The sequence below is a fragment of the Danio aesculapii genome, chromosome 21, assembly GCF_903798145.1.
Source record: "Danio aesculapii chromosome 21, fDanAes4.1, whole genome shotgun sequence".
Taxonomy (NCBI): Eukaryota; Metazoa; Chordata; class Actinopteri; order Cypriniformes; family Danionidae; genus Danio; species Danio aesculapii.
Window position 1 is genome coordinate 5181809 of NC_079455.1, and position 21773 is coordinate 5203581.

General features: G+C 36.8%; 1 protein-coding gene across 1 annotated transcript in view; it reads left to right on the plus strand.

Moving 5' to 3' along the window:
* The window catches only part of LOC130215260 (cytoplasmic polyadenylation element-binding protein 4-like), a 33160-nt gene extending 25727 nt beyond the window's left edge, over positions 1 to 7433 (plus strand). The window contains exon 3 of the mRNA XM_056447180.1: positions 7278 to 7433. Within this exon, the coding sequence (XP_056303155.1) occupies positions 7278 to 7418 (141 nt within the window). The 3' untranslated portion in view covers positions 7419 to 7433. The remainder of the gene's footprint in view (positions 1 to 7277) is intronic.
* Positions 7434 to 21773: the final 14340 nt, after the last annotated feature.

A 21773-nucleotide genomic window follows, 5' to 3' on the forward strand; every position in this document is an offset into this window, starting at 1 on the left:
AGTTTTCTTAATTCAAGAAATCTTACCAGATTTAATTATTTTAGAGCACTGGCAGATAATTTGACTGGTTTTAGACTGTATCTTCGTTAGGCATGGGACAATAACTAATTTCAAGGTGTACCGCGCTTTAGTCAAGTCAAGGTTTTAAAACCGCTAACATTTTCTATTATATCGTTCCTAAAGTATATGGTTTTTTATGTGTTGTAAAGAAATCTGTGTTTTTGAAACTAATAAAGAGAGCAAACGTCAATGATTAATTTTAATAATTTAGCCAGGCATGTTTACTGTTCCAAAATATTATAAAAGTATCCTAAAATAAAATATATTGTGTTTAATGAGGGGAAAACGTTTAGTAATCACAAGGAAAATGTGATTTTTAATGAAAAAAAAAAAAGCAGTAATCACAATACCGTCAAACCGAGAAACCATGATATTTTTATAAATGGTTATCATACCATCAAAAACGTTTACCCGCCCAATCTTCTTAAATCATTCATTTATAACTTGTATTTAGTTAGTTATTTTTTTTTGAGCTGGTTCTTTATCAAAGGCCTCTCAGTGAAGTGTATGCAATAATTCTGAAGATGGCCTATGGCCCGCTCTGGTGTTCTGAATCCGTGCACTTCCCTGTGCTGTGGCATAAGTGCCCTGCGTGAACACTCGGCCTCTCGAAGCTGAGGGGGATGAGTGCTGCTCTGAAGATCACAGCAGATGCCAGATCGTGACTGAGCACCGGCAGATTGTACTCATCACACCCTCCAGTTCAGGTGGAAGCTCTGTTGTGTTGGAGATCAGGTACAACGTGGAATATAAATAGCTAGCTGAACTGATATAAATAGCTATCTGAAACTGGCCTATGCGTACCAATAGGCGGTTACTTCCATAACTGCGTGGGTGTGTTTTTCTTTGGCAGACTTGTGTTTTAAAGCATTTTAAAAGATGGCATATTTGGTGTTAATGCCAATGATGGCAGTTTAAAAAAACAACATGATTAGTCTAAGTGAAGATTAACCTTGTAAATGGGCCAATTGAATGAGTTCATATGGCTGTTTTGTAGGCTTGGAACACACTCTATGCAATTGGGAACGCAAAGCTAGATTTCACACACAGTTCTGGCAATGTGTATTCCGCGAGAGTGTAATTCTTTGCTACAGTAGCTACAAATAAAAATGGTGCAATAACAGACGGTAAAAGAATTCACTGTACATGGCGTTTACATCTACATTTTCAATCCATTTCATTGTAATTTTGCCTGACACAGTGCTATAAAATTGGAGCAAGCAAGTCAAAAGTAGCAAAATCACAATTTCTTCTAGGCTCTAGTTTTTGCTAGAAAACTGTTTAGTAATGAGTTTCCAAAACTTATAGCACATGCAAATATGGATTTGACTTAATTAATTGGGAATCGAGTCATTCATACACAAATGTTCTATGCGCTAGGGATGGGCAATACCGCAAAAAAGATTATCACAATGTAATGTTTCATATCATTCGGTCTCGATAATTATTGAATATTTTTCTCACAATCCATTTAGGAATATTACGATTTTTTATTTATTTAACCACTTATTTTAATTTACCAACATTACTAAAAGGTAAATAGTTTTAATAGTTAAAAAAATTTCTTATGTCTTAGTGCTAAGTGTTAAGAGACTCTTAAAATTGATAAATAAAATGTGCAATGGTAAAGTGTACATGCTGAACAAGCAAAGCAAACTTTAGGGTAGATCAATATCTGTAAGGTGTCAATGATAGTGATACATGTAATGGAGGCCACGGTCTCAGCAGACACATTTAATAAAACTATAGTCCTTCATATCGAAACTTCATACCAAACTTTTTTATCGTTATTGACGAAGGTGTTCGGTCCATAAACACCATTTCATTGGCCCAGCCCTACTATGCGCTCTTTGTTTCGAAAAAAGCAGGGAAGTACAAGTTTAAATAGTTGTGTATCAAATGGCACAATGCACACTATGCACTCAACCATTTAGTGTATGGGTTTAGTATGGGTTTAGTGTCATCCCATATGGAACACAACTGTTTTTTACTAAATTAAAGGCGACGGCAACATTTCCCAGCTTTTATTTTTTTAGAATAAAAAGATTATTTCAGTGTGAATGCAGTACTTGTACTATTCATACTCCAACATGGGGTAGAGTAGTGCATATGTATGCAATTTGGGACACCATTTTTTAAATTATTTTTTACTTTTAACCTAAACATAGTTTTCTGATTAAGCCATAATGCACTTTCGTGTTTTGTTAATTTGACAGATATTTTGACAAAATAGCGCATACATAACACATACAGTGCTTACAACTGTCAACACTCCCAAAGATTCATGTCCTCTGCAGACTCGCAGAGACTACAAAGCAAAGTGAAAATAGACTTAAATAAAAAGGTAATGCAAAAACGCACACGATTAATGAAAACTTTAGAAAGAGAAAACGAAAAAATGCTAAATCCCAGACATTTTTTGGAATGGTCAGTCGCATTTTTAAGTCGCATTTTTAACTTAAAAATGCGACTGACCATTCCAAAAAATGTCTGGGATTTAGCATTTTTTCGTTTTCTCTTTCTAAAGTTTTCATTAATCGTGTGCGTTTTTGCATTACCTTTTTATTTAAGTCTATTTTCACTTTGCTTTGTAGTTAACTCTGCGAGAGCAAGAGAAACATTAAATAAAAGTTTCAGGAGTTAATTTGCTCTCTGTGAAATTCTTTTTGTTCTATTTTATTGAGGTTTTATGCTTCTAATGAAGTAACGTTTAAACCCCTTGCAGCAAACCATCATAAACTCATATTGATGAGAAAATCATGATCAGCCAATTTAATTTCCTTTGCGCTTGTCCGTGTATGCACTGCTATACGAGTTCAGTATGTTCACTATGTTATCTAACTGCCCCCTGCTGGTCATGTTTTCTTTGTATTAGATAATTTTGTGCTGTACCGCGCAGTACTGCAGCATTATGTGTGGTTATGTTTATTCACTCACACATTCTATATTTAGAATAACTAATCTTTATTTAGTTATTTAATAAACGATAGTCTGAGAGATACTCTGAGTGAACGAAATAACATATTTGCTGGCTGCAAAATATTTGTACACCATAAGAATGGTTAATCAACTAATTTACCTTATTTTTAACAATCTACTTTCTTTAATTCTTGTAATTATTATAATTTTTAGCACTGTTTATATCCTTTTTAACATCATATATTTCACATTTGCTGTATATTTGATTAATTTGATGATGTTAATGTATTACATACTCAATACATATTTAAAATGCTTTGGCAATACCGTACTAATTATATTTCTTTCCTAAGAAAGGTTTAATTATGAGGATTATTATAATATTTTCTACTGCTCCATTTTCAAACACAAATGAATGTATTTTTGTGTGTGATATATCATAAAGAGTTACTTCACTACAAAAATGAAAATTGTCTCTTTTTTAACTCACACTCCTGTTGTTTCAAAGATGTAGATGAACACAAAAGAATACAAAAGATCTTAGTTTCCAGGAAAGAAAAAGAAAGTCATTCAGAAACCTTTATGACACTTAAGATGGGTGTGTTTGTATGCGTGTTATGACTTTGTTGATGTATTGAACACCATTGACTTTCCTTGACATGATGCGTACAGTTTTAAAGATAACTTAATAGATAACTTTTGTTAATATTAGAAGAAAGTAGTGCAGATTGAGAACCACACAAGTGTGATTTAATGTTGATATTGAAGAAATATCTAAAGAATATATTTATAAGACAATTGTAACCTTGTAATCGTCCACTTCCATAGTAGGGATAAACAAATACTATGGAAGTCAATGTTAACAGTTTTCCAACATGCATGGAAATATCTTCTTTGTGTTTCAACAGAAGAAAGAACCCCTAAAGGTTTGGAACAAGTCCAATGGCGAGTAAACAAAATCTTATTTTTTGGTGAACTATAACCCTTATGTGGTTTGTTACAGTCACATTACGCAAGAGCTGTCTAAGTATGTACACTTGAACTGTTGTAGTGCTTTTTAGGCTCGGTATTTGCGTCTGCGCTGACGTACTTGCATAGAATTGTCTTTTGACCTTCAAGAAACAGGAAGACCGAGATTCTGTTATTGTTTTGTTTTTGGTGGACAATAGTACGAAGAGTCTTGAATCTGAGGTATGTGTTGATTCAAGTCACAGTTTTGAGATGACGCTCCAGTTTAAACACAAATGTGCTGAATCATCAGGTAAAGAGGAATGTTTTAATCCGTTTAAAATGATATTTACATATTTACATATATCCGTATGAATGCTATTTACATTCATCTAGCTGTTTATCCTCTTTTTGCAGTCTTTATTTTGGGGCTGAACGATTTGGCAAAAAAAAATCTAGGTTTATTCATAAAGATTGACCGATTTCTAATGTTTTTTTTTTTTTAATTGTGCAACTAGTCAACTTAAAAACATTACAATAACAAAACTGAAGTAACATTCTCTTTATAAGTAACTGAAAAAACCATCTGGTTAAGGAACATTGTATTTTTAATGGCCTTGCCATACATAAATTGGTCAACAAGGTGTAAATAAATGTAAAACAAATTCACGAGTTAAAAATCGTTGCAGAAAATTTGAATGAAATATCAAAGTAAATATTGTGCAATTTGATATAATCATTAAATACTTCTGTTCTGAATATATAGTAAGAAAATAGCCATTTAACCAATAACCATAAACCATAACCATAAATAACTCCAAAAGTTTATAAATTTACAACAGTAAAAAAAAAAAAGACCATCGTGCAAACATTCATTTTCACTTTCATTTGTAGAGCGCTTTTACAATGTAGATTGTGTCAAAGCAGCTTCACATGAAAGATCATAGTAAACTGAATCCATGTCAGTTTCAGTTTTTCAGTGTTTAAGTTCAGTTCAGTTGAGCTCAGTTCAGTGTGGTTTAGTAATCACTACTGAGAGTCCAAACGCTGAAGAGCAAATCCATCGATGCGCAGCTCCTCAGATCCCGAACTATGCAAGCCAGTGGCGACAGCAGCGAGGAAAAAACATAAAGCATGTTGTTGATAAGTCACATGTAGCTAGCTGTTCTTTACAGGTTTCTTGAGAGGAAGACCAGTCTGTCTACTGTTTCAGGCTTTAGAGATGCTCTTTGCGATCATTTGCTGGCTTTGCACCACTCTCTGTATCACACTGCCTGGGTTTCAACCATGATTTCAGCTAGGTCCGCTGCTGACTTAATGGGGGCGGGTACTTTACTTTTCCACTACTACAGCTGCTCACTTTTGCTCGTGTTCAAACCAAACTAAGATCGGCGCAGTTTTTTACATGGCAGGTTTTTCGTCCTTCATACATGTTTTGAGTTATCGATTTGAAAAGGGAATATGTCTTGACAGTCCACACAGACGTGACTTAGTCATTTGCAATCGTTTTGTTTTTAAAACACTAAAAATGAGTGAAAACTGCAGCAGATATTCTGACTCTGATTGGCTGTTGTCATTTTCTTATCTCAACTCTCGTCATTAGGGTTTGTTTTCAGCTCTTGGTTCACTTTGCACCCCTCCAGCCAATAGCAGAACAGCAACTACTAGGGAGGCGGGGCTAAAGATAGTAAGGCCCTATTGGTCAATTTATATAAAGAACCAATGCATACAATAAATGTAATTTATCACACTTGTATGCGATATGTATATTGCATACTATTATCACGATAATGATAATTTCGTGATATTTGGAGTAGCTCTAATAAATATACACATACCATTTTAAATTCACAAAGAAAAAAAAGTTCAGGTTTAAGTAGGGCTGGGGCGGTATATTAAGTTCTGGGGATATATCGATATGATTCCCCAACGCGATGCGGGATTATAACAATATCTTTCATATCGATATGGTTTGAGGCCACATGTGCGCATTCTGCGCGAAACAGACCACTCCTAGGGTAGCACACGAGCTCAACTTGCACAAATGTACGCATTCGCAAATGAATGATTCACTTCTTGAGTCTTACAAAAGATTTGTTAAAAATGAATGAATCTTTCCAGAACGACTCATCACTACACGCAACATGGAGGAACACGCAGTGCCGGTGTTGTATCGAAATCTGACTCACCCCCTCCGCGTACACACAGCGCCTGCAGCTGTCACAGCAATTTATCAGAAACCTTTTTTCGGTCAGTTCTTCTTCTTCCGCAATTGACAGCAAGAACGAACATAGAAGCTTCTCAAGTTGACAAGGCAGCACCTGAATGTGTTCAAAAGAATAAAAAAAACGCCAAAATGGGATGAATTTATACCACATTTCGAAAGTGAAACCACCTCATATTCACTGATTATAAGTACATTATTTATTAAACGACTGTCTCTCCTTTAAATTTACGTTATAACACATTTAGCTCTGCAATTTGGTCTGTTATTGGATATTGACTTCATTACGAATATATTCTAATCATTGTATTTATTTATTACAATTATTTATTGTATAATTATTTATTATTATTTATTGTATTTTGTACAAACGGTTGGTGGTTTAAATTATTATTAAAACTTAATAAAATAAAAAATAAAATAAAAAACATGCATTTGTCTACCAAACATTTCTTTTTCTATTTTAATAATTCGTTATTAGCTACTCTTTCAACAAATAACAATATAAGAATGATAATTATAATGATGATAATTACAGGGAGGGAAACCCCTGTGTTTGAATTATATTTTGCTCAAAAATCGTTTTAATAAAGCTTTAATAGAGGCTTTGACTCTCAAGTAACCAATTATGGGAAAATACCGGATATATCGTATACCGTTATTACTCTTAAAAATACAGAGATATGGTTTTTTTGCCCATATCGCCCAACCCTAGGTTTTAGTACACTGCTGTTTTGTAAACAACCATAGTATTCTTTTAGCCCATAGCTCAAGTTGACATACTATTTTATAAAGGATTGTGCTTTCTCAGCCAATTTGTGTTCAACCTTTGTGCATATGAATCATGTCAATCATTAGACTTGCCACATTAGACATTAGCCACATGATCCAGAGGTCAGCGAGTAGTGAACCAATACGATTGTGTGTGTTTTGGGTCTGGAGCCTCTGTTGAGCCTTTCATTTGTGACTTCATTCAACAGGATATAGTTCTTTGAGAGGAACAAAAGAACAAGAGCTTGAACTCTATTGTAGATGAAAGGAATACTCCCGCAGAGCCAAGGGATATGAGAATGCCATCATAGTTGTTTTCTTAATACCCATCCTCCTTTTTTTTCCCCCCTCACAGGATCGTCCCCGCTCATTCGATGGCTTCAACATGCATTCTCTGGAGAACTCTCTGATTGACATCATGAGGGCTGAGCAAGACACTCTGAAAGGTAAGATAAGAGTCCACCAAACAAGCTCGCATCTCAAAGTACTGTATTGATGGCCAGAAACCTTTGTACTATGGGCACCTAGATTCCTGCATCTGCTCACGTGGTTTGTTGAGTTGCTTTCCCTGTAATCAAATAAAAGCTGGAGCTGGCTTGGAATCCAGAAAGGGGTCATTCACACCGAATCGTTTTTTTAGCTTTCTTTTTCACTTCTTATTATATGTAAACATGCTAGATAGGGACATTCATTTGTTTTGCTTGTGTTTTTAGAAGAATCTCATTCATATCATATCAAATCTCATTAATATGACATGAAAGCTATAATTAAAGCTACGAAAAATCGCTGTAGCAGTTAATAAACACATTTTAGACACAATATCACCTGCTTTTATTTCACCTTCCATAGACTTCATAGACTTTCTTGTGCGTTTTACAAACTCTGTTTTGTTACACTAGTACTTGTGTGTATTTACATGTCTAAAACATAAAATAAGCATTGGGCGGTTAATTTTTATTGATTAATCCCTGCATAATTGTGATAATATGACACGTCTTTCTCTGGCTCAGCGCGAGCTAGCGCAACAAAGCTCAGTTTGAAATTTTCACGTCGTGCTTGTCAATCTGGATAACAAGTAAACACCAGCACCAGGAACATTACGTTCCTCACTTTAAAACAGAACAAAAGTAGGATTCTGTAGTGATTTACCATACTATTGCTCCCTTCCTCCTCATTAAACACTCCAACATGTTTGCGTTTTAGGTGCTTGATCATTGCCATGATGCTTCCGTTATCACTTTTGCATTTTTGGCCGTCAACACACTTTTTTTTTGTTTAATTAGTGTGAAATTCGCCTTCGACATGTATCTTTCCTCTAACGTTACCTCCACTCGTTTTTTTGCTCCATCCTGTTTATGAGGCGCCGAACTCTGCGCGAGAGAGGCAGAGTGCGTTCGCTCCACTCCACGCTCAACTAAAGTTTTTTTTTATAATTAAACGTTTCCACGTAATAACATCTCCAAATAACAAAACGTTTAACACAACGAATTGATTTTGTAATTCGTTGCCAATGGTTTTAGTAAACGATTTTTTTTAAACGAAAAAGGCTTGTTCTGAATATATTTCATAAGGGCTCATTCACATTGAACTCACCTTTGCTTGTAGTTCTAGACCTGTGAATATTTTAAGTTTACTCACTTCATTCGCGCATCAAATTTACTTCACAATAGATGTGGATTCACGTTGTGGGCGGGGCTTCTGTTTGCCCGGTGATTTTAGCTTCATTGCTAAATGTCTTACATGGAATTTTACATGGACCGCTGAATGTCTATTCACGTCTTTGCATTGACTTAACATGTAAATCACTCATGCTTGACGCTTCATCTGCATCTCGTGTGAACGCATCATAAAAACGCAGCAATGAATAAATGCCACGCAAATAAATGTCACGCTGAATAAATCATGAGGGTATCCGGACACAGCCACTTATTGTCCCACTGATTGTCCCACTTCCGAACTCCTCTGATTGGTCCACTGCTTTGGAACTGACCGTCATGAGTAGCACTACAGCTAGAAGTTAAAGTTCTTTTAACTTGACATGGAGGCTAAAAAAATTTGTCAAACGATGTAAAGGTGATTGTCACACACGTCCATCAAGTGCGTGTTTACATAGAATAACAATAGAAATGCTGTGCATATTAAAGGGAAAAAAAGTGTTTTGTGTGAACGACCTCTAACACTGCTGTTTTGTTTCTGAACGAATAGCCACTTCTCATCTATTGATCCGAATGGTTCTCTTTGCTTAACTATTACATTGCATGTCGATCCGGGCTGGTCAGCACAGATTCATTTCATTTTCCATGGTGGTCCTGATACTTGAGCTCTTTGGAATGTAATACAAATGCGCCAGTCAATGCCTTGGTAATGTGTAATGTAATGTGATCAGTGATTTAGATATTTTGTTTTTGGCACTCTATTTTACTCTGTTTACCTCATTAAATAACAGAAGAAAAAAATTAAGTAGCACACTTCTGCTTAGCTATGGAGAAACTGGTAGCCAGGCAACAGAGTGGCAACTTCATATGCACACACACACACACACACACACACACACACACACTCGACCAGCACAGTTGTCTTAATCTGCCTTAACTGTGTGTAGAATTCCAGGCTGAGAAATGTTAGTGAATCATACCATGCTGTGCCACGTTCACATGGAAATACATCTGGAACCATTACTGACTGTTCTTAGAACCATTCGCCTGATAGTGGAAAATCTGTTATTTATTGTGAGAGATTCACCATTTATAAACTGATGTTCACATTTTATCTTTAAAAGATGTATCATGATTATCTCAAATATACACTACCTGACCAAAGTCTTGTCGCATATTCGAGTTTTAGAAACAACAAAAAATAATTTGACTTCTAGTTGATCATTTGGCATCAGAAGTGGCTTATATGAAAGGCAAAAGCCTCTAGATTACACTTATTTTACCAAATAAAATATGGTCATGCCTTGATTTTTAATTATTTAATTAGGACAGGAATGTCGGACTTTGCTTTGACAAAAGTCTTGTCACTTAACTGAAATAATGTACAGTATATATAAAGTCATGGTGCAGTGGGTAAATAATGAATATTGTGTATGTCTCCCATGAGCTTGGAGGACTGCATCCACACATCTCTGCAATGACTCAAATCACTTATTAATAAAGTCATCTGGATTGGCAAAGAAAGCGTTCTTGCAGGACTCCCAGAGTTCATCAAGATTCTTTGGATTAATCTTCAGTGCCTCCTCCTTCATCTTTTCCAGACATGCTCTATAATGTTCATTTCTGGTGACTGGGCTGGCCAATCCTGGAGCACCTTGGCCTTCTTTGCTTTCAGAAATGATTTTTCCACTTGATGTTGAGGCTGAAGTATGAGAAGGAGTGCTATCCTGCTGAAAAATTTGCCCTCTCCTGTGGTTTATAATGTAATGGGCAGCACAAATGCCTTGATACCTAAGGCTTTTGATGTTGCCATCCTCTGCAGATCTCTCACATCCCCCCATACTGAATGGAACCCTAAACCATGATTTTTCCTTCACCAAACTTGACTGATTTCTATGAGAATCTTCAGGTTCCAATAGATCTTCTGCAGTATTTGTGATGATTGGGATGCAGATCAACAGAGGGTTAATCAGAGATATTGACCTTCTGCCACTTTTTCAAATGATAAAGATCAAGTTATTATTATTATTATTATTATTATTTGTTGCTCTTACAACTGGGATCAATGACAAGACTTTTTTTTCAGATAGTGTATAGGTGTGTAATTAAAATATACATATTTGCCTATGTTACACCTGATGTAAAATAGGCAAATACTTTTTCCCCCAATTTCTACATTTAATACATTTGATTTTGTTTTAAATGTAAAACACATTCTGTGTGAATGGCCTCTTGTAGGAGTGTAGATTTTGATGAAGCTGATCGTTGTCCCATTTTCCTGAAAGTTGGTCTGGCGTTGCATCACTTTTATATCCCCTTTTCATAGCAGCTGACAAATGATCGCTAGGCACCTCACCTGGAAGCCTCACCTTTGATAACGGTTATAAACACACACAAGCGACTATTAATGAACCCGTGATGCATTTATTAAAGGAGCAGAATGTAGATCCAATCTGTTTTTATGATCACTGCTGCTGGCTACAGGCACCTTTTATTTCCCAACTGAGGAGAGCAGATTTATAAAAGCCATTATTTTTGTACTTTTGGTGCACCTTGTGTTTTCTTGCATAGGTTTGTAGATTTCTTTAACGTCACATGTTGTGTTAAAATTGTTTTGGTGTGAGAGTGAGCAGCTGTAAAAAGCCACCCATTAGCGCTGAATCATTGCACACCCACACACACCACACCGTACATGCAAACAGAGCAAGGCGAGAGATAAAGCTCTGTGTTGACCTACAATAGCTGTGTCTGTGCAGCAGAGCTTAGCCAGAGCTCCTTCCACAGCAGTAACTCTGAAGCAACACTTGTTTTTACAGAACGCATCAGCCTGGGTTGGGGGAACGTGGGGAATTGTTTGACTTCATTATGCAAGCTCTTTTCAATTGTAATCCGCAGCTCACATTAATATTTTTTAAGGAAACCATTACTTTTGGGATTTTTTATGTGCGGGAATTATTATTTTTTTTTAATTAAGAACACTTGCAATAAGCCAATCGCTGCTGGACCCCAACACATTTGACCAAATGTACTCTTAATTTACATATCTGGTTTTATTGGAGTTGATTCATTAGTTAAATTTAGCTGATAAAAATATAAACGATTAAACATTATTAATATTAGAGTGTATAAATTGTATAAATGTTTTAAAGTTTAACAAAGTTTGTTAGTCTGATTTAAAGGGGACCTATTATGCAAAAAATCATATTTAATAGGAGGTTAAAACACCGTTGCGTGGCAACAGTCTGTGAATATATCCAGCTTCTTAACGGTAAACAATTATTAATTGTATTTATTATAATCACAGTTGTTAAAAAACAGTCTGCAGAACCGGTTTTGATTGACATTCTCCTTTTGTACGTGTCATCAGAGGGGGATGCCCCGCCCATTAGTGACCGTCTCTCTCTCTCTCACTAAAGCCTGGTTTATACTTCTGCGTCAAGTGATCAGCGTGACCCACGGCGCATGCAACGTGCATTCATAACTCTGTGCGCTTTTTCTGTTGCTCTGCAATAACACTTCCGAAATGCTAGTTGGCGTGAGGTGAGGTGTTTATGTTCCTCTGTGTCGAGTTTCTTCGCTGGTGTTTTTGTTTTTTCTAAACGCTTCCTTAATGTACAAGTGTTACAAACTTGCTCATTTTGAGGCAGGAACCGGCGGACGTGCAACAACTTTAACCGTGAAGTAAACCCAAAACAAAACTTTCCATCCGGCGCTCCTTCACGGGACTCCACACTTGTAAACAATCACTCCATCGGGCTCGCGGGACTCTCGGTCCCACCCACACTCGTCAGTGCTACCAAGCCGACCAATCACAGAGCTTGAGATACGCGTCGTTGCGACGTGTAGTTATATTTTTTTGAGAGGTGCGCGTAAGCAACGGCCACGGCGAGGGCTATGCGCCCACGCCTAGGCCGCGCCGTAGCAGACGTGTGCTTGACGCAGAAGTATAAATCAGCCTTAAGGGCGCACTCACACTATGCTATCCGGACCGTGCTCAGACCCGTTTTCTGGATCATTTGAGAAGTGTGAGTGCCCTGAATCGGACTCGGGTGCGGTTCAGTTGGCCGGCCCTGGCCCGGTTTGAAGAGGTGTGCCAGAGCACGGTTCATTTGGGCTCAAAAACACTTAGGCTTGAGCCCGAAACTGAAGACAAGACATGACTTTTAAGGGACTGTTTCATATGGATTTATTAATCATTTATTTATTATTAATCATTATTTATTATTTATTAAACTAATAGTTACTATTTACAAACGTACTATCTACAAAGTGTTGTAGATTGTTAAAGACGCAAACCCCTCACTGCACGACAGCTGCACCTTTAGCAAACCTCTTAATTCCTGCAGCACGAGGACTTTATGATTGTTTATGAGCGTCAAAAGTGGCTGATCTGTTCTGCGAAATATTTGACTGCGTGTCACTGCGTCTCAAACGACTAAAACGATTTAACTAAAGAAATCTCCACTGTGCTGAGCAAGAGCGCTTCTTAAACTGAACAGCACATCATCGATGACGCAAGCATGCTCAGGCTTGAATGCAATGTGAGTGCGGGCCATCGGGGGAGACGGGAGGGGGGACAAGCGTGCTTCGGCCCGGTTCAAGGTAACTGTACATAGTGTGAGTACGCCCTAAGATGTTAGTCTTGTCTTTGAATCTGCCACTATGCTGACACACAGGCGTCTGTAGCTCCGCCCTCTTTTGAAAAAGAGCACAATCTCATTTGAATTTAAAGCGACAGTCACCAAAACGGCACAATTAGGATCAAATCCTAAAAGTGTCAGTTTCAGAGTTATAAAACATTTTTTGTGGGGTATTTTGAACTGAAACTTCACATACACACTCTTGGGACATTAGAGACTTATTTTACATCTTGTAAAAAGGGGCATAATAAGTCCCCTTTAAATCAAATGTTTTTTTTCAAGATACAACCTGAAGTATTTGTAGATACCTCAAAAATACAGATGCAATGCATCAGTTCAGTGGTAAAGCAATCAGTTTATCAATATTAATAGATTTACACTGTTTATTTAATCTATTTTAACTCATAAACTGCAACAAAATATTCCATGCACATTTATTGAACTGTAAAAATGGTTTCAAATAAGGAAGTGAGTAAATGAATAGAAAACAAAATAGATATATAGTGTACAAAAAATGCTGTTAAACGTATTAAAATACAAAGTGTTTTTGACAATTCCTGTTAATGTGGTGTTCTATTTTAATGTACGTTTCTGTAATTTCTATTTATTTATTTCGTATCAGCTCCTATTGAAATATGAAGTTGTTATTGAACTTGTTATTATGTAATATGTTTTTATCTATGTTGATCTTGCCATGAAATAGCCATCAGTTGCTGATGGATAAATAAACAATAAAACATTTCGTGAGCGAGAGAAACAACAGCGTGTGAGAGAGAGCGGATAGTGGAGGTGGAGAAGACGAGATGCGAACCCACTGGTTCGTGTTTAGGAACTACAGTCAGTTAGGATAAACAAGTCGCGATGGAGGTGGTTTCAAAGCCACAGTCTTCAGCTCCAGTGTGGGAACGCTTTGGCTTTAAACTGAATGGGAAAGGAGAGCCTGTTAACGTGGACAAGCTGAAATGTTGAATTTGTTTCCGAACAGTGGCAACAAAAAAAGGCAACACAACTAATCTTAAATCATAACTAAAACATAATCACCCTATACGTTTTTTTCAACATGGGAACAACAATATCAGTTTGTACTGAGGAAAGGTCTTCCAGACAGTTAATCATATCGGATGCATTTACCCGCCAGTGAAAATATAAACGTGACAGCGTGAAATGGCACACACTCACAGACAGGTAACTTGCTTAATAGCTAAAGGGATGCAGCCATTAAACACGCTCGAACCAGCATTGAAAAAAAAGAAAAATATACTGCAAACCTTTACCAAACAGTCCTGTCTCTGAATCTGCCTGATTATTTAAAAATGGCCTGTTCAGGCACCTGAGATGCTTTTAAAGTCTATTGTTGACCTAAACGTGTTGTTTAAATCTTTTTTTTTTATCATTTATTTGTTTTGAGATTTTTTCATGTTTCAATTTGAAACGTCTAAATATTCTAAATAATATAAAATATGAAGCAGTGTTCCTGAATAATTACACTTATGTTGTAAACATTTTATTAGTTATAGAAGTTATAAAGTGGCAAAAATATAATTCATCGCAATTAATTTGGGTGCAATATTATGCAAATAAAATATAAAATATTTCCAAACCAGCAATTGCATCAGACTGCAGAGACAAAGCAGCACATTTACTAACAGCTTGAGCCCGTACAAATCCCTTTTTTGGCAATAAAATACTGTTCAGATTTACTGCATACGCAGTGAAACATTAGTGTGGAAAAGGTGTGGATACATCGATTTTTCAAGGTGACCTGATTTTTAGCTTTAAAACGAATCATGCAACATGACTTAATGTTTGCCATAGTCCGTTTACTGGTATGTGGCAATATTTAGGACCCATGTTGTTTTTCGCCCTGTTGTTAGTAGATTTCTACTCAAGCTTCTTGTTTGCTACCTAATTTGCGCTGTTTATGTGCTACATTAGACATTATGAAAAGGAGCTTCTGCATCTGTGATCTTTACAGTAATTTACACATTGTTAGTAGATCACTCAAAGCTTTCTATTACGTGCTCTTATGCTCTTGCCCTCTCGCTCTAATTTGCCATTTATTAAATCTTGTTATTTGGAGAGAAAAAAAAAGAAAAGTCTGTTTTTCAGCTGCTACCACTACTTTGGTGTTAAACTGTGACCTTGTTGCAGATGACATGGTAAATAAAGAAGAATTCTTTCATTTGGCAGAAATGCTAGACTTGTGTAAAGTGTTATAGGTTATAATAGTTTTATAGGTGTCCATTTTCTACGCTCCATAACAATACATTGTATTGTTTGTCATTTGATTTCATCAATGTATCTATCCATAATCCATATTGTTATATCCTTACTAATGAGTGACTTAGAGCTTTTGAATGATTTGAAAAATATGGCTTGTTTTTTAAATTTTTTTTAATAAATGCAATTATCATTGTCTCGCTGTATCATTTGCTTGTCAATTGTATCGTACTGTTCTTGTTTTCTCACAGCAAATAGCATTGTTCAGTGTAAATTTATTATCTTAATAATAGTAAAAAATCTCTCAATATTTTCAGTGTAAAATTACTATTTGTGCGTTCGCATCGAAGGAGGTGAGAGTGTCACAGTTCGCTCTGGCCGCCCTGGCGACAACGCTGTCTGCCTTTACAGCTCCGGCGAGAGCATCAAAATTTGCTACATTGATCTCGTATTTAAAGGAGCCATTGCAGCATTATCAGCAAATCAGTTACATTGCTGCATAAAACGTGCTTTCAAACGTGAAATTGTTGCACGCTTTTCATCAAATTCATTTAGCAATGGAAGAACAAGTTGTTGTGTGTCGTGTGGCTTTGCTCCGCTTATCCAATATGTCCATATGTCTGAAATAATCTGAAGCAGCAGTACTATTTTGTGCCGTCACATGAAATTCCTGCTTTTTTAAAGAAAATAAACAAACATTAATGCACATTAGTAACTCGCCAGTAACTTTTTTTAATGTACAGTTGAAGTCAGAATTATTAGCCCCCCCTTTGAATTTTTTTTCTTTTTTAAATATTTCCCAAATGATGTTTAACAGAGCAAGGAAATTTTCACAGGATGTCTGATAATGTTTTTTCTTCTATAGAAAGTCTTATTTGTTTTATTTCGGGTAGAATAAAAGCAGTTTTAATTTAAGAACTATTTTAAGATCAAAATTATTAGCCCCTTTAAGCTATTTTTTTCGATAGTCTACAGAACAAACCATCGTTATACAATAACTTGCTTAACTACCCTAACCTGCCTAGTTAACCTAATTAACCTAGTTAAGCCTTTAAATGTCACTTTAAGCTGTATAGAAGTGTCTTGAAAATATCTAGTCAAATATTATTTACTTTCATCATGGCAAAGATAAAATAAATCAGTTATTAGAAATTAGTTATTAAAACTATTATGTTTAGAAATGTGTTGTTCTCTCCGTTAAACAGAAATTGGGGAAAAAAAATAAACAAGGGGGGCTAATAATTCTGACTTCAACTGTATGTCCCTGTAAGAAAACATTGTAAGTAATTGGAAATCCGGCGACTGCAATAATCAAATCATTGGAAACGACTGTGGTAAGAACCAAAGTTCACAGTGACTGTGTTCTCTGGACTTCTCTCAAGCGCTGGACTTCTACATTCCGATTGCTCGCTGCTGAACCGCGTCATAGCTCATTACCATAAAGTTGACTTGATTTCAACTCTCCTCGACGCCCACACCGGCAAAGACGCACCGCGCTGCTCCTCACCACTTATCGCCATCGGCTCCCATTGAAAATTAATTACGGCTACTTTCTCTCTGCGCTTTCGGTGTGAATGCACAGTATTTCACTTATTTTTAAGTCCAAAGAGAGAAGTGGACTATTGTTTGTTTTTTTTTAATTGTTATTTTGTGCTGTATTAATTGTTTACTGAGCAGCAATAAATAACACTTTAAAATATAAGGAGTTTTCATGTGATTTACTAAAGTAGTAGTGTTTTTAAATGGATGAGTGCATAATAACCGTGACAACCAACCATGTTTATTCCTCAGACTATAATCATGCAATCAAAATCTATACTCATTAGCCGCGTTTCCACTATCGCGCCTAAAGCGAGCGAGCCAGGGCGAGCCAAGGCCAGTCGCGTTTCCACTATCACTTCCGGGGCTTAATCGGGCCAAAGCGGGGCTACCTTGGGGCCAGCGTCCGGCCTTTTTCGGCCCGCCGAATACCTTGGGCCAAGGAGGGCCAACTGGGGCTTCGGGGCGGGGTTACGTACAAAGGCGGAGTTTTCCTGTCAGGTAAAGAGGAGACAAGATGCTTTCTTCCCTTACATTTGTTTTGCTATCGCGCTTGATCAACTCACTAAGAAGAAGAAAAAATGGATAGCAGACAGTACTGGTCAGTTGAGGACACCAGGGCTCTTCTGAACATTTGGGCCGAGGAAAATGTTCAGAGGCAAATAGACGGCGTTTGCAGAAATGAGGACGCCGAACTCGAATGTCCTTATCCAGGGATCGCTGTCTGGCCTTACACCAACAAACCACAAACAGTAAAAAAGCAATCGCTTCAGTGTTCTCCATCTTCCTGCTCTCGTAGTGATGCCAGGTTGTGTTTGTGGTTATAATTTGAGTTTTTTGTTTCCGCTGAAGTGGGCGGGTTGTGTGACGGGTTGTGTGACGTTTGATTCGGGGGACGTTCTGGGGGCGGTGTTTGCGTGACGCGCTGCGAGCAACTAGCCCGACAGTGGAAACGCGACATGATTTCGGCCTCATTTCTCAACCTCCCGGGCTATTGGCCCGGCCTGGCCCGATTAAAGCCCTGGCTCGCACTGGCCCGATAGTGGTAATGCGGCTATTGCATCCATATTTCCAATCAGTTCTTTTTTTTTCACCCTTAAATATTTCACAGTAAAAATATATCACTCAAGTAAATATAAGCAAGCAAATGCCGTTTCATATGGGTTTTAAACTGAAACATTTGATATCACATGCTACACTTCAATATTTCGCATTTTCACACACTTTAACCGTGCTAAATGCGAAACTAAAAGCACTTAATCCACTGTTAGTTTGCGCAAAAGAACACAATCACCTCTTTCTTGAAAAGTTTCTTGAATTAAAGCTGCGCAACCACATACAAATTACTGTCATTTTATAACCAAATTAGGACATCCCTCAGGGTCAACTGCGACCTTGCAGACGCCACCCTAGTGTGGCAGAAATGACCAAACAAGAGACGGCCAAGAGAATAGTCCAGTGTACAAGTTGCTTTGAATAGCTTCCAGCATTGTCCTTTTGCCTGTAAAAGAGCTCTCTGTTCTTGCTACTGCAACAAAATGGTGTGCTGGCCCTGGCCGCCAGACCGCTCTCACAGTGAACAGTAGAAAGGAGGAGGCTGCCAGAGCCATTTGAACACCAGCGAGAAACGCTCCATACCAGCCATGATGTTTCCTCTTATTCTTCCACTACTAGAGGCTAAATGAGAATGAATGCCAGTTCAGCGTGAGAATGAATGTGATCTATATCCTGTTGAGTATTGTGATATGTCTGGAATGTGTTTTGATTTGTAATAGGGCTGAGTGATATTAGAAAAAAATAGGTATATATTGTGACTGTATATAGTTGAAGTCAAAATTATTAGTCCTTTTTTTTCCAAATATTTTCCAAATTATGCTTAACAGAGAAGAAAAATTTTCACAGTATGTCTCATAATAATTTTTCTTCTGGACAAAGTCTTATTTGTTTTATTTCAGCTAGAATAAAAGCAATTTTAAAAATAATTTTAAGGTCAATAGTATTAGCCTTAAGCAATATTTTTTTTCAGATTGTCTACAGCAAGGGTTCCCAAGCTTATCAGCTCACGACCCACAAAATAACCAATTCCAATGACTTGTGACCCCCTTGAAGGTGGTTATAAAAATACAAACATGCACACCAGTAAGAACTATATAAACAAGCTCAGTGTTGGGGGTAACAGATTATAAGTAATGCGCGTTACGTAATAATACTTCTCCAAAGTAACGAGTAAAGTAACGCATTTTTAAAAATAAGTCATATTATTTGAGTAAGTAATGCGCGTTACGTAATAATACTTCTCCAAAGTAACGCATTTTAAAAATAAGTCATATTATTTGAGTAAGTAATGCGCGTTACGTAATAATACTTCTCCAAAGTAACGAGTAAAGTAACGCATTTTAAAAATAAGTCATATTATTTGAGTTACTTAAAAAAAATTTAACCCAAGTTACTTTTTACCTTGTTTAATTGCCTTTTACAAAATGTATTGCGGAATAAAAAGACCTTAGTCAGATCGAATTATACACTCAGTGAGAGGGAATAGACAGTCGCACTCATCGTCATCATCAGGTCTTTTTCACAGCATGAGTCCGTGTACTGTTCTAGTAACTGAATAACTCCGCATATTGGTTTATTTCGAGTCACAGGGCATATCTGGTATGTTAGTACTGAAGACGCAAACCATTTCACGACAACTACGTTCAATTTAATGAACTAGTTCGACCGGTTCACTTAGAAGATCCGGTTAACAAACACATTCATTCACGAATCGCCCATTATGATTACAGACAGTCAGAAACAAAAACAATGGCAGGCCAGAGACTTACATATTTGCAATGGATTCTTGTTATTTTGAACTCATCTAAGATAACAATGGATTTATCATTAAGTGTAGATTATGTGTAAGTAAAACTCTTGACAACTGTAAGAAACACGACGTCAAGGAAAAAAAAAAAAAAAACAACTGGATGCAAAGCACTGCACCTCCAGCTAAACAACAAACGATTGACATCAGTTCACGTTCTCCAGGTAAAACAATTAATTCGACTAAGATGAAAAAAAAAAGTTATTGCTTTTGTTGTTGAGGAGATGCAGCCACTGGCTACTGTAGAAGCGACTATGTTTTGTAATATAGTAAGATTTTTTCTCTTTTGGGAAACGATTTACACATTCGTTAAGGCCAGGTGAAGCAATTTATTCAATGTTTAAAGCTCAAATATTTATTTTGATTGATTTATTTTTTATCATCTTACTGTTTTTTATTAATAAACATTTTAAAGGTTTAAAATCTGTTTTTGCCCTAATATATTTTTCTTGTTAGTACTCTTAGGCTTTCTTGCAATTTTTATCTCAATAAACAGTGAATTTACTTAACTAAACACAAAACATTCAAAAGTAGCAAACACATTACATGCTTTCAATAATCTTTATATACAGCATGTGTAGCTCTGGTCTCAGAAAGTTCTTAAAATAAATTCTATTCTACATTTTCCAAAAATGAAACTGACCTGTAATGTGGACTGTAGGTTTACGAGACTTGCATTAGTCTTTACTGAGTGCTGTTTATATGACAACATGTAAATCAAGAGGCGTACTTTATAAACTGCATTCCATTAGCATTGTTTTACAAATAAAATGTGACTGGTTGTAGATTAACAACATACTGTATAATTGTCTGAATCGGCTTTGCTTTATTTCATCTTTTCAAAGTGATTCTTTAATTACGGTGTACATAAAAACAAAGTGTGGACATGGATTGTTTTCGTGCCCTTTTAAAACTTGGATGTATCAGTGTAAATAGGGCCTTGTGTATTTTTCGCGAGTGGTTCGGGAGTGCTGCTGAGACGGGGGCGGGGCGGAGGATCACAATGCCGGCTCAGCATCGTGATGGCTATTGGCGATGGACGATGGCATCATCTATCGGCCCGATCCTAATTATGCTTAAAATAACAAAAACTGCACAGTATTGGGATCGGATCTGTATTGGTTGATACTCAGAATATCAGTATCGAGATCGGATCGGTTCCAAAAAATGGTATCGGTGCATCCCTAATTGGAACCAAATATAAATCAGATGCAAGACTTTCTCATGCATAACCGTTGGCTAGAATTCTGCATTATAGGCTTCACATTATAAAGAGAAATAACAGATTAATTAGGACTGCAGTTCAGTTAATTTTCCTAACGGATAAACCGCTCTCGGTAATATTTCAGAATGCTTTCACTTTCGTATTTGACATTAAAACGCACATTTACCGCTAGGAATGATGACATCCGCCCTACTCATAATTCTCTCTTTATTATATATCCAGAATTAGGGTTGGGCGGTACACCGGTGTCATAGTCATCACCGGTGTGACATTGCGCCACGACATGGATTTTCTAATACCATCAATACCGTAATAAATCAATTTTGCGCGGCTTAAACGGCTGCATTTACATCAATAATAGCTAATTCTAAATAATAAGGCATTCAATTTTCTTCAAACGTTCAGTTGTGGTCTGAATACATGTCCTTATACTACAGGGCTCGAAATTGCAACCATTTTGGTCGCATGAGCGCCCGAAATTTAATCTATGCGCCCTCATAATATATTTGGGAGCATTTGTGTGTCTGAATATAATGGTTGTAGTGCAATCTGATTTGATTTTCTCTAAAAACTTGGTGAATCGCTCTACCCTGCTGCTGTATTTGTTCATATTAGCTGTCAGTCACTCAACGCTTCCCGCTGTCAGATAACAGGGAGCTTTTGTTACTGCAGGAAATGCAAACGGCTGAAGAGTGAAAAGTGCACAGGT